This window comes from Abramis brama, assembly GCF_963993115.1.
Source record: "Abramis brama genome assembly, chromosome: 19".
In the NCBI taxonomy this organism is placed as follows: domain Eukaryota; kingdom Metazoa; phylum Chordata; class Actinopteri; order Cypriniformes; family Leuciscidae; genus Abramis; species Abramis brama.
In genome coordinates this window covers 25,365,242-25,378,284 of record NC_139981.1, presented here as the reverse complement: position 1 = coordinate 25,378,284, position 13,043 = coordinate 25,365,242, and the positions used below count along the sequence as shown (strand labels likewise).

Below are 13,043 nucleotides of genomic sequence, written 5' to 3'. Positions count from 1 at the left end.
TCATAGATTTTACTACAAAGGACAAACCTGCCACTCTGTGGAATTCCTCTTTAATAACACGCAGAGGTTTATGGCCAGGGAACTGTACAAACGTGTGTAAGAATCGTTTAAGTGCCAGACATACTGTGCGAACGGCTCTACACACAGTTGCCTTTCCCACATGCTCTGCATCGCCCACATTGTACAAAAAATGCCCTGACGTGAAAAACCGAAGTGATATGCACAGAATGTTCTCTGTTCTAAGCGCAGACCCGCGGTTTGTGACATTTGCAATATGTGGTCTCAAGAGATGTGTTAAATAAATTAACGAATCTTTTGAAAATCGATAACGCTCTTTCAAATAATCATTAGGAAATGAAAATACATCAATTCGCGGTCTTATAACTCTCTCCCGGCGAAAAAAACCTCGTATAATTTGTGCCTCCACGTCCACAGGATCGTCATCAAAAGGGCACGCCATGCTCAGTAACCTTCTGAAACAAACTAACCCTGGAACATAACCTGCTACCGAGCAGGTTATCTTCAGAGAGTAAGTTCCTATGGTTACATACATACCCAGAAAGTTACCTCCGTTTTTGGAACCGAAAGTTGAGGTTATCCACTAACTTACCCTTAAACTTACCCGGGTATGTCACATAACCTGCTTTCTGGAATACCCCCCAGGTAAGCGATACCCTCAGCGTGCAGCAGCTCTTCACATTCGCAGCAATGCCACGCCAAACAAACATGTGCGTGTCTCCCACAATATTGCGCCACTCACCTTTTAACTCGCTTAGTATTTGTACTCGCTTTAGTATTTGTCATATATCTGTTAATCTACCACATGAACTCCAGCAATGTTTCTGTAATCAGTTATTCTGAAGCAGTGGCGGCTGGTGATAATTATTTTTTGGGGGGCGCATTTTTTATAGGGGGGGGGGGGGGGGGGGGCATGGGCAAAATACAAAGCAGAAACAAAAAAGCTATTTTGATCTCTTTTTATTTACATTTCAGACCAACAAAGTAGTAACAAAAAGCATGTTTCCTACTTGAACATAATGTTGCTCTCCTTTATATACAGACCCTTTCCAAAAATTAGAATATCATGGAAAAGTTAAATTATTTTAGGAATTCAACTTAAAATGTGAAACTAATTTTATAAAAAAGGCTCATTGCTTGCAAAGTGATATATTTTAAGCCTTGATTTGTTATAATTTTGATGATTATGGCTTACAGCTTATGGAACCCACGAAATCAAAATTTTTGAAAATTAGAATATTACATGAAATCACACTGTAGTAGTTACACAGTAATCCCATGGTCATTGAACCAGGTTTTGGTTATTTTGGCAGTGTGGGCAGGTGAAAATCCTGCTGAAAATCATCTTCATCTTCATAAAGCATCTTCATAAAGCTTTTCTGCTGAAGGAAGCATGAAGTGCTCTAAATGTCCTGGTAGACGGCTGCATTGACTCTGGACTTCCAGGACATTAGAGCACTTCATGCTTCCTTCAGCAGAAAAGCTTTATGAATATGCTTTATGAAGATGAAGATGATTTTCCAGCAGGATTTTCACCTGCCCACACTGCCAAAATAACCAAAACCTGGTTCAATGACCATGGGATTACTGTGTAACTACTGTGTGATTTCATGTAATATTCTAATTTTCTGACATTTAGATTTTGTGGGTTTCATAAGCTGTAAGCCATAATCATCAAAATTATAACAAATAAAGGCTTTAAATATCTCACTTTGCAAGCAATGAGCCTATATAATATATTAGTTTCACATTTTAAGTTGAATTCTTGAAATAATTAACTTTTTCATGATATTCTAATTTTTTGGAAAGGGTCTATAGGTCTCTTAAGTGAATTCACGTTATCTCCGACGAAAGGGTCTGTACATTTCAGACCAACAAAGCAGCAACAAAAAGCATGTTTCCTACTTGAACATAAAACAATGCTCTTCTTTATATACATTTCAGATCAACAAATCAGTACCAAAAAGCATCTTTCCTACTTGAACATAAATTTAGCTCTTCTCTCTTTCTGGCCAGCAAATTTCTCAATTACTCTCTGATTAAAGTCAGTCATCTCTGTGACAAGTCTCTTTTCCATGGACAGCAATGCCAGTGCATTCAGCCTCTCCTGGGTCATGGTGTTTCTGAGAAAGGTTTTAATTCTTTTCAAGGTTGAAAAGCACCTCTCAGCTTCAGCCGTGGTCATGGGTGTGGTTATGATAACTTTTAGGAGAGTCACAGTTTCGGAAAAGACTTCTTCGAGATTATTCTCTATAAACAGCTGGAATAGGTCCACAGCACCACGGCAGGCACTGAACTCTTGCTTGCTGTAGATAAGACTGAGCTCTGTCTTGAGCTTGCTTCCATTGAGCATCGGGTACGCTATGATGGTGCTGCTCAATGCATCGTCAGGAAAGGTATCCTTGTACTCGTCAAACCTGTCCCCCTGCAACAAGGTGGCACAGACAAGGTGGTCTGTGAAGGAGAAACGCTCCCTAGTGTGTCCCAGGATTGTGTCACAGACCTATAGAGATAATTAAACAATATATAAATGTAAGGTAGTAGCCTATCATCATATACTCACCCTCATGTTTTTTTCAAACCTGTATGAATTAATTTCTTCTGCTGAACAGAAAGGAAGATATTTAGAAGAACGTCAGTAACCAGACAGTTTTAGATACCATTGACATGGAAGTCAATGGTATCTAAAACTGTCTGGTTACTGACGTTCTTCTAAATATCTTCCTTTCTGTTCAGCAGATCCCGACATCAAACTGTGTTTTGACCGCAAACAACTAACGTCATTATTAGCTAACAGCTGTAAGCATGAACTAAACACTTTGCCATCAGAAATTAAAACATTGACAGAACTCAAGGTTTTTAATACACATTTTAAACAACTGTGTGAACACTGACTGTACAGGATACAACAATGCATACAAACAAAGTTGTTAGCATGCACAGACATATGCACATTTTTGTGTTTTTGTATTGTTAAATGTGTCTAGACTAGTTTTATATTGATTTCTACATCTATTTAAGCCCATATCTTATTTTCATATATGGGATGTATTTATTACATGTATTTTAATGGTTATACATTTTTAATTCAATACTCTGTCATTTCTGTTTTAATTTTACAAGCCTAACCAGGGACAGGGGTTGCAAATTAGTCATGGCTATAAACCTGTATGCATGGCATCTACTTTGTATTCTTTATGTGGCAGTTTGCAATTTTAGGTTAAATCCGACTACGCCACCCGGAAATAGTCCGGGAACTTGTTCAGGTACACAAAGCACGCAGATACGTAGTGGCTGAGTCAGATAGCAGACAACGATGATAGTACAAAACAGTTTATTCAAGAAAACACCATTTAATAAAATACAACTTGATCTTCAGTAGAGTCAGATAAATCAACAATCACACGCACACACACGCACTCACACACGCACTCCTACCACTTCAGAACCTGGGGGATTTGTCCTGACTATTAGATCAACACAGCAACCACTCGTGCTCTCTCACAACACTCCACCCACTGTGAACACTGCAGACTGTCAGTCAAACCACCACCACACCCAGAGGACTTCAGGAACCATGGGTACCCCAGATTCTGAAGGGAAAAGACAAGAACAATCAATATAACAATAAACACATACACTTTCCACATAAAACTCTTTCCACATAAAGCTCTATCAATGAAGCATATAATCACACCCGGCCGTAAAGGCCTGTCTTTCTCAGTAGCAATACCAGCCAACCAGCTCGTGCTCGTGGACCGCGATCAGCAAGATAGCGGGCGTTAATGGGTCATTCCCCTTTGTCTTGACAAACATATTACTCACAAACAGAAAATCAATTCAACACAAACAAAACAAAAATACAAAAGAAAACCAAACATTCCTAATAATATACAAATATAAGGGTGACACACATAAACCTTCGTCGCTGTAAGATTACCCCTCCCCCGTCCTCAGTCCACCCGTCGAGAAACACTGTGACAGCCCCAATTTAGATGTATCTTGGCAGGCTGTACACTCGGCGCGAATTTTGATCAGCTCTGACGTCGTCCTTGGCCGGATGGAGACCGTCGCACTGTTGAATTAGAATTCGCATACAAGTTCACAGAAACTGTAGTTCGAATAAGAGACGGAAAGGCGGGCGAACACAGCGACTAGGGGGTGAAACACAATCCGTCCGAAGTCGTTCAGCGTCACACACAAATAAGAGTTAGTAGGTAGTACGAGCCGACAGCGTCTTCAATGCTCCCAGAATCTGCAAAGCCGGCTAAGCCTGTTAAGCCTATTAAGCCTGCTGCAACACCTCCACGCCTCATACCACTATTAAAACATAACATTAGGTTTAGGAGATGATCATCTCGTTAGCTTAGGCATAAGAAGAATGCATCACATACCTGCGGTAATTAACTCATGCCGCGCAGTGCACTCAAGGCGTGCTAATAAAAGGCTCGCCATGATAAGAGTTCACTCCACGTTCTCCTCCACCACACTGCAAGTTAAGCGTTAAGAGTCCCAAATTACCCTTTCTGATCCAAACATTCATACACTTGCCACAAAAGCACTTACCTCCTAAACCTAAACCGGCGCCCCAGAATGACGTCACCTCCCGGACTCGGAATAGCACGCTTGTCTAGATGCCTGCCGCATCCCTTTTTATACCCGCAGAACACCATATTTGGGAATTAACCCTATGATGGCTGATTACATCACCACATTTATAAAGCAATGTTCTATGCATTTGTCCCTGTCAAATAAATATTAAATAAATAAAACTCATGCTAACTTAGTGTTTAGCTAACTTAGTGAAGATTATTAGTACCAGACAAAAAGACGACGTCTAACGTTATATGTAAACAAACTGCACATTGAAACATATGTTTGCGATGTCTGCCATCATATTCCTGTCTCTCTTCAACGTCTCGTAAGTTAGCATGTGTTTGTTGTAACGTGGCTGTTGTACTGCGATGCCCACCGTGTCAGAGTTCATCTGCTGTCAGTCAATCCTGCATCACCATGGCGCACACACTTACCACGCTGTGTTTTTGTCTGGTACTAATAAACTTCACTAAGTTAGCTAAACACTAAGTTAGCATGAGTTAGTTCATGCTTACAGCTGTTAGCTAATAATGACTGTACCTAACGTTAGTTGTTTGTGGTCAAAGTGTCGTGGTGTAGACAGTTTGATGACTGGGATATTCCTACATATTCCTATTATATTCCTGAGCCAACCAACCCCGTGACGTCATAGGTTAGAATACTGCACAATGTCGGCTCATTGGTCGCGAAATATATAAAGTTTTTCTTTTATATGTTTACATTGTCATGTTTCTTATATAATTGTTGATTAAAGTGAAAATCCATCTAGTAAATCATGTAAACTTGATTGACTGCTTCATTTCCCCTTTAATATTGTGTAGGCTAAGCCTACCCATATAGATTTTTATTTAAAATGTATGTTATGTTGTTTAATGTTTCACATGCAACAGGTGCCAGTCCACAATTATTTTTTATGCATTTTAATTTTCTGTGCAAAATTTATTTTGTTAAACTACATAAATGCCATTATCTGTACCGTATCCCAACTGTTACAATAAAACATCAATATAACATGCATTTTTATTCAGTATATAAGCAATATTTTGCTTTTTATTTTAAAGACACTATTGATACCGTAAGAAATTTACATTCTCAGGAAAATAGCCACTTATCAGTTAATCGTTAATCGATCGATAAGGTCAATCAACTAAAGATTAATGAATTAATCGATAACTTGCATCCCTAATTTGATCATTTATATTTATGTTGCCAATTTATTATTTTTGGGATGCTGTTGTATAATATTAAAATGATGATTTTTGTAAGGATTTATACCAAACTAAAATTGTTTTCTTGAGTCTGTAGAATATGATATGCAGGCAGGACATTTCTGCAGCACAACAATATTGTAAAATAGTATTTTGACTGATTTCTATAACAAACTCACCTCTGCTCCAATCCTTTCACGTTCTTCCGGACTGAGCACCCGGCGTCTCTTTGTTGGCTGAGAACCACTGCTTTGTTCACCAATGGAGTGGAGAGAGTTTCTGCAAAGGACAAAGCTAATTTATTATAATATTGGCAAAAGAGAGAGAGTTAATAATGAAAGAGAAATCAAATAATGATCATATTACAGGAATACAGTTGTCACGTTTCATGGATTCATTGACTCTCCCTCGCTATGTGTGTGCGTGTTGAGTGAATGGGCGTGGCTCATCAGCTGGCTCGTTATCCACTGATGAGCCGATCAGCGCCAGCTGTTCTGAATGAGGATGTCCTATTTATTGTTTGATCACTCGTCTTGTCTTTGTCAGATGGTTGTGGAGGTTCTCCTGGATCTGTGCTTTTGTTCTCCTGTTCCAGTCCTGTTTCCGTGTTGGTTCTACGACGCTTCACCGAGGATCATCTCTTCCACGTGGATCTGCATTCCGCCTACTGAGTCCCTGCGTTACCAAGTCTGCCCGAGTTTGCCCGAGGATTATCTGCCACTCCAGTCTGAGATTGCCTGAGGATCATCTGACATTTCTACACTGAGCTCGCATGAGAATTATCTGCTATTTCTACACTGAGTGATTCCTGTGAATTCTGCCTGTCAATTTGAGCCTCTTGTCTCCTCTTTTTGACTGTAATAAATACCTATTCACTCGCATCTGAATCCTTGACTATTTTCTAGCGTCCCATGACAGAACCATCTGACCATCTACTCATGGATTCAGCGAGTGCTCCCGGAATTGAGCAAATGTTCGCCGGAAACCACGCCCGAATGGATCGCCAGGACGAGCAGATCGGAGCTTCGGGACGGGCGATACAGGCTTTGGTAACGCAGGTGTCCGAGCTCACCTCTCAAATCCAACACCTGAGAGCTCCCACTGCGCCAGCCCCTCCATCAACCTGAGCCCGCCCCCGCCTGTTCCCCAAGGGATTCTCCATCAACCTGAGCCGCGCATCCTCGCACCAGAGCCGCGCATCCCCGCACCAGAGAGGTATTCGGGCGAACCCAATCTTTGCAAAACATTTCTAACCAAGTGCTCAATTTATTTTTCGCTTCAACCTGTGACATTTGCTTCTGAGGAGTCGAAGGTAGCCCTGGTGATGACACTGCTTTCTGGTCGCGCGGCTCAGTGGGGAACAGCGGTGTGGCAGAACAAACATGAGTGCTGCTCCTCGTTCCAGGCACTCGAGCTAGAGATGACACGAGTGTTCGACCGCGCTGTCGCTGGACGCGAGGCGGCCCGCCAACTCGCCGACCTTCGCCAGAACCAACAGTCAGTCTCTGACTATTCCATAGAGTTCCGGACATTCTTCATCAACACCTGTCCTTTAAAAGGCCAAGCCCGGCGGTAGGACGGCGGCTACTGTCGGGCGGGCTCTCCATGATCGGACCCTCGAGCGCCACTCTCCTCCCGGTTAGACTCCAGTGGGCGGAACACTCCTTCAGCTGCCAAGCGCTGGTGGATTCGGGAGCGGAAGGAAACCTTATGGACTTCTCACTGGCACGTAGACTTCACCTCCCCATCATTGCTTTAGAGAACACTATCACTATCAACGCACTCAATGGGCAAGAACTCCCGGGTATCACTCACTCCACTGGACTTATCACACTGATCACCTCGGGGAACCACACTGAAAGGACTTCACTCTACCTCACTCAGTCACCCCACACTCCTATTGTCCTGGGTCACCCGTGGTTGGTGAAGCACGGACCCAGGATAGAGTGGGGCCAAAACTCTGTTTCTGGTTGGAGTGATGACTGTTATGCCTCATGTCTTTCGTCTGCCGTTCCGTCTGTTTCTCGTTCTGTGTTGCAGGAGGAGTCAGTGAATCTGTCTAACGTGCCACCGGAGTACCGCGACCTGAAGGAGGTGTTCAGTAAGTCTCGGGCTGCTTCTCTTCCTCCTCATCGTCCCTATGATTGTGCTATAGATTTACTGCCAGGTACGTCTCCGCCTAAGGGCAAGTTATATTCACTTTCTGCTCCAGAAAGGGAGGCTATGGAGAAATATATTTCTGATTCTCTAGCTACTGGGTTCATCCGCCCTTCCTCTTCTCCAGCGGGGGCGGGATTCTTTTTTGTGGGGAAGAAGGATGGTTCTCTGCGACCTTGTATTGATTACCGGGGGCTGAACAACATCACGGTTAAGAATACTTATCCTTTGCCGTTGATGTCTTCAGCTTTCGAGAGGTTGCAGGGAGCATCTATCTTCACAAAATTGGATTTACGTAATGCATATCATTTGGTTCGCATCAGGAAGGGGGATGAGTGGAAGACCGCTTTCAATACCCCCAGGGGTCACTTTGAATATTCGGTTATGCCATTCGGTTTATCGAACTCCCCAGCGGTCTTCCAGGCACTCGTCAATGATGTGTTGAGAGACATGGTTGATCAGTTCATATATGTTTACCTGGATGACATATTGATTTTGTCTTCATCTCTCCAGGAGCACGTTCAACACGTCAGACGAGTGCTTCAGAGGTTGCTAGAGAATGGGCTTTTTGTCAAGGCGGAGAAATGCACTTTTCATGCACAGTCTGTTCCTTTCCTAGGGTACATAATTTCGTCTGAGGGAGTACGCATGGATCCTGAGAAGGTTAAGGCTGTGGTGGAGTGGCCAAGTCCAGATTCCCGTAAGGCCCTACAGAGGTTTCTGGGGTTCGCCAACTTCTACCGGCGTTTCATTCGCAATTTCAGCCAGCTAGCCGCGCCGCTGACTGCTTTGACCTCCCCCCGAACTGCGTTCAGGTGGTCAGACACAGCTGAGGCTGTGTTTGCCAAACTGAAAGGCTGCTTTGTTTCAGCTCCCATCTTGATAGCTCCTGATTCTTCACGTCAGTTTGTGGTGGAGATCGACGCATCAGAGGTGGGGGTAGGAGCAGTGCTTTCCCAGCGTTCTCTCACGGACGACAAGATGCATCCCTGCGCGTTTTTGTCTCGTCGTTTATCGCCTGCCGAACGTAACTATGACATTGGTAACAGAATTGTTGGCTGTTAAGTTAGCGTTGGAAGAATGGCGTCATTGGTTAGAAGGGTCGGGGGTACCTTTTATCGTCTGGACCGATCACAAGAACCGTGAGCGTTCTCTCACGGACGACAAGATGCATCCCTGCGCGTTTTTGTCTCGTCGTTTATCGCCTGCCGAACGTAACTATGACATTGGTAACAGAATTGTTGGCTGTTAAGTTAGCGTTGGAAGAATGGCGTCATTGGTTAGAAGGGTCGGGGGTACCTTTTATCGTCTGGACCGATCACAAGAACCTGGAATATACCAGAACCGCCAAAAGACTGAACTCCAGGCAGGCTCAGTGGGCACTTTTTTTCGGACGTTTTGATTTTTCCCTCTCGTACCGCCCGGGTTCCAAAAACATGAAATCCGATTCTTTATCGCGTATTTTTGACCGTTCCGAACACCCGTCTACTCCCGAGTGCATTTTACCCGAGACCCTATTTGTCTCCACACTCACATGGGAGGTCGAATCGAAGGTCAAGACGGCCTTAGAAGGGGTAACGCCTCCGCCCGGTTGCCCACCGAATCGTTTATTTGTGCCGGAGGGATTACGGTCAGACGTTATTCAGTGGGGGCATTGTTCCAACGTAGCTTGTCATCCAGGAGTTAATCGCACCAGTTTTATGGTCAAGCAACGATTCTGGTGGCCACTTATGGCACGCGACATTCACAGTTTTGTTTTGACTTGCTCTGTCTGTGCCACTGGTAAGACTTCCAATCGACCCCCAGATGGGTTACTCCAACCGCTGCCTGTCCCTTCGAGACCCTGGTCCCACATTGCGCTAGATTTTATCACCGCCCTCCCACCCTCTCAAGGGTACATGGTAGTTTTGACCGTGGTGGACCGATTCTCGAAGGCGGCTCATTTTATTCCCTTGCCCAAATTACCCTCAGCCAAGGAGACAGCGGTGACCGTTGTAGATCACGTCTTTCGCTTACATGGCCTCCCGATAGACGTGGTTTCCGACAGAGGACCCCAATTTGTGTCCAAATTTTGGAGAGAATTTTGTAGATTACTGGGAGCGACTGTTAGTCTGTCCTCAGGGTTTCACCCCCAGAGCAATGGCCAGACCGAGAGAGCCAACCAGGATTTGGATAGAGTTGTAGTTTAGGTTACCAGCCACCAATTTTTCCCAGTCTGGAATCCAAAGTCGCGGTCCCCTCCGCTCACGCGTTCGTCCAGAGGTGTCACCGCACATGGACCAGAGCCCGTGAGACTCTGCTCCAAGTGGGGGCGCGCACCAAGGCTAAGGCCGATCGCCACCGGTCAAGGCCACCCGTATACGTCGCTGGTCAAAAAGTGTGGCTTTCTACTAAGAACATTCCTCTCCGTTCCGTCTCTAATAAGTTAGCTCCCAAATTCATTGGCCCGTTCACTATCACCAAGATTATTAGTCCGGTGACAGTCCGCCTCAACCTTCCTCTAGCGTACAAGAGAATTCATCCCGCGTTTCATGTCTCCAAAATTAAACCCGTCTTTCGATCGCACCTTAATCCGCCTGCCCCAGTTCCCCCCCCGCCGCGACTCGTAGATGGGGAGCCTACTTATTCGGTTAACCGTATCCTGGACTCGAGACGGAGGGGACGCGGATTCCAGTACTTGGTGGACTGGGAAGGTTACGGTCCGGAGGAGAGAAGTTGGGTTCCTGCCAGGGACATTCTGGATCACTCCCTTATCGATGATTACAATCGACAGGTAAGGGTGTCTGGGAACGCCAGGTGGCGTTCCTAGGAGGGGGGGTACTGTCACGGTTCATGGATTCATTGACTCTCCCTCGCTATGTGTGTGCGTGTTGAGTGAATGGGCGTGGCTCATCAGCTGGCTCGTTATCCACTGATGAGCCGATCAGCGCCAGCTGTTCTGAATGAGGATGTCCTATTTATTGTTTGATCACTCGTCTTGTCTTTGTCAGATGGTTGTGGAGGTTCTCCTGGATCTGTGCTTTTGTTCTCCTGTTCCAGTCCTGTTTCCGTGTTGGTTCTACGACGCTTCACCAAGGATCATCTCTTCCACGTGGATCTGCATTCCGCCTACTGAGTCCCTGTGTTACCAAGTCTGCCCGAGTTTGCCCGAGGATTATCTGCCACTCCAGTCTGAGTTTGCCTGAGGATCATCTGACATTTCTACACTGAGCTCGCATGAGAATTATCTGCTATTTCTACACTGAGTGATTCCTGTGAATTCTGCCTGTCAACTTGAGCCTCTTGTCTCCTCTTTTTGACTGTAATAAATACCTATTCACTCGCATCTGAATCCTTGACTATTTTCTAGCGTCCCATGACAACAGTTACCTGATCTTTTGTATTTCCTGTTGGAACTGTTGGATGCTCACTTTGATATGGACCAAATCAATGTTCTTCTTCTGGAGCTTGGCATAGAGGAAGTCTACATGTGGCATGATGTGGTGATAAAGTTCCAGAAAGAACCTAAAATCATCATCCTCCAGTAGCATGGCCAGGGCACCTGCTTCTCTGACAGTATTGGGGTCAAAGTCACCTGAATCTTGTATGCTCTAAAAACAGTGAATGAGATCCTCTCTGTGCTCAAAAACTGTATTAATGGCACGGCTATGAAAGTTCCATCTGACATTGCTGGATCTTGGCAGTCTATGGGCAACCACTTTATCCAGAAAACATGTCCGCTTGTGTGACTTAGAAAAAAAGCTGGCAAATCCACCAATGTTAGAAAAAAAAATTCTCGTCTTGGATATGTGAGACGTGGCCTGCTGCATAATCAGGTTGAGCTGATGAGCGTAGCAGTGGATATAGTGGGAATTTGGATACACATCTTGTACTTTTCTCTGTACACCTGCAGTGGCACCCCTCATCACACAGGCCCCATTATATGCCTGGCAGATGAGCTTACTTTTCTGATCCTCAGGGAGGATAGAAGCAAGACGCTCTTTTAGTGCAGTAGCAATGGACTCAGCTGTAGCTGACTGCAGAGGGATGAACTCAAAAAATCTTTCCTGCACGTTATTTTTGTCATCGATGTAGCGCAAAACAAGCACAAGCTGGGCCAGTGTGGCAATAGCCGCGTTTCCACCGCAGGAACTTTCCCCAGGAACTAGGAACTTTGAGGTGGTACTTGGTGTGTTTACACCGCAGGAACCAGGGTCTAAATGAAGTTCCGGGTAAAAATTTCCCCCCCTGAAAGTCCCTGCTGGCGAGGTAGTACTTTTTCAGAGTTCAGGAACTTTCGGGGTGGGACTTGTGCGCTGAACATGCTGATTGGTTGACTCCATGCAGCATTTTATTTTAGCCGCCATTTTTAAAAATCGCGCTTCCTGGCTTCGTGCAGTAAAGAGTTGTCTGGAAATAGTTGCCGCTAAAGAGTTGCCGCTGGACCGACGACGAGGTCCAGGCTTTAATAAGCGTATTTGCGGAAGAAGAAATCCAGCGGGAACTGGAAACGGCAATCCGCAATGAAAAGGTATACCTGAAAATATAGAGTCGGTTATACGAGCTGGGCATTGTTCACACTGGAAAACAGTGCAGAGAGAAGTTAAAAAAATTAAAACAAGACTACAAAAAAGTCAAGGATCACAACAATAGAAGCGGATCCGATCGGCGTACTAACAAGTGGTTTGACCGCCTGGACGCGTTGTTGGGACACAGGCCGGCATTGTCTGGAGCAGCGGTGACAAAAGACTCTGCAATTGCATTTTTGGAATCCATTCATGAATCTGAGGACCCGTCGGTTGAAGGTAAATGATTACACATCTACATGATATCGTCTTAAACTCGTTGCAGTGATAAAACAAACTAACTTTTTTCAACGTGTTTTTACAGATGAAATGAATGGCCCCAACGATGTGCAGGCAACAGAGACCAGCGTGTTTTCCCCTGCAATCACCAGTAGCCCTCAACCCATGTCTTCCGCCGAAACACACACACGACGAGGTATTAAACAACGTTGTCTGTTGATAAAAATATACTTCAAAACTAGGGGTGTAATAATATAGCGTGCAGCAATATATTGCAATA

General features: G+C 44.6%; 1 protein-coding gene and 1 long non-coding RNA gene across 3 annotated transcripts; both read right to left on the bottom strand.

Moving 5' to 3' along the window:
• Positions 1 to 1,205: 1,205 nt before the first annotated feature.
• On the bottom strand, positions 1,206 to 11,790 carry LOC311070274 (uncharacterized protein). Of its 2 annotated transcripts, XM_084094057.1 has the most exons (3): positions 11,349 to 11,790; positions 6,002 to 6,101; positions 1,206 to 2,521 (listed from the first exon to the last, which is right to left on the bottom strand). In XM_084094057.1, exons 1-3 carry the CDS (start codon positions 11,507 to 11,509, stop codon positions 1,994 to 1,996), a joined length of 789 nt encoding a protein of 262 aa, XP_083950183.1. In that variant the 5' UTR covers positions 11,510 to 11,790; the 3' UTR covers positions 1,206 to 1,993. The 2 variants fall into 2 exon arrangements, 1 of the variants encoding a protein (XP_083950183.1); XR_014603643.1 differs by lacking the exons at positions 6,002 to 6,101; positions 11,349 to 11,790 and adding an exon at positions 3,538 to 4,220.
• On the bottom strand, positions 2,789 to 4,734 carry LOC311070275. Its single transcript, XR_014603644.1, has 3 exons — positions 4,585 to 4,734; positions 4,413 to 4,507; positions 2,789 to 3,611 (listed from the first exon to the last, which is right to left on the bottom strand). It is a non-coding gene; the product is annotated as an uncharacterized lncRNA (long non-coding RNA).
• Positions 11,791 to 13,043: the final 1,253 nt, after the last annotated feature.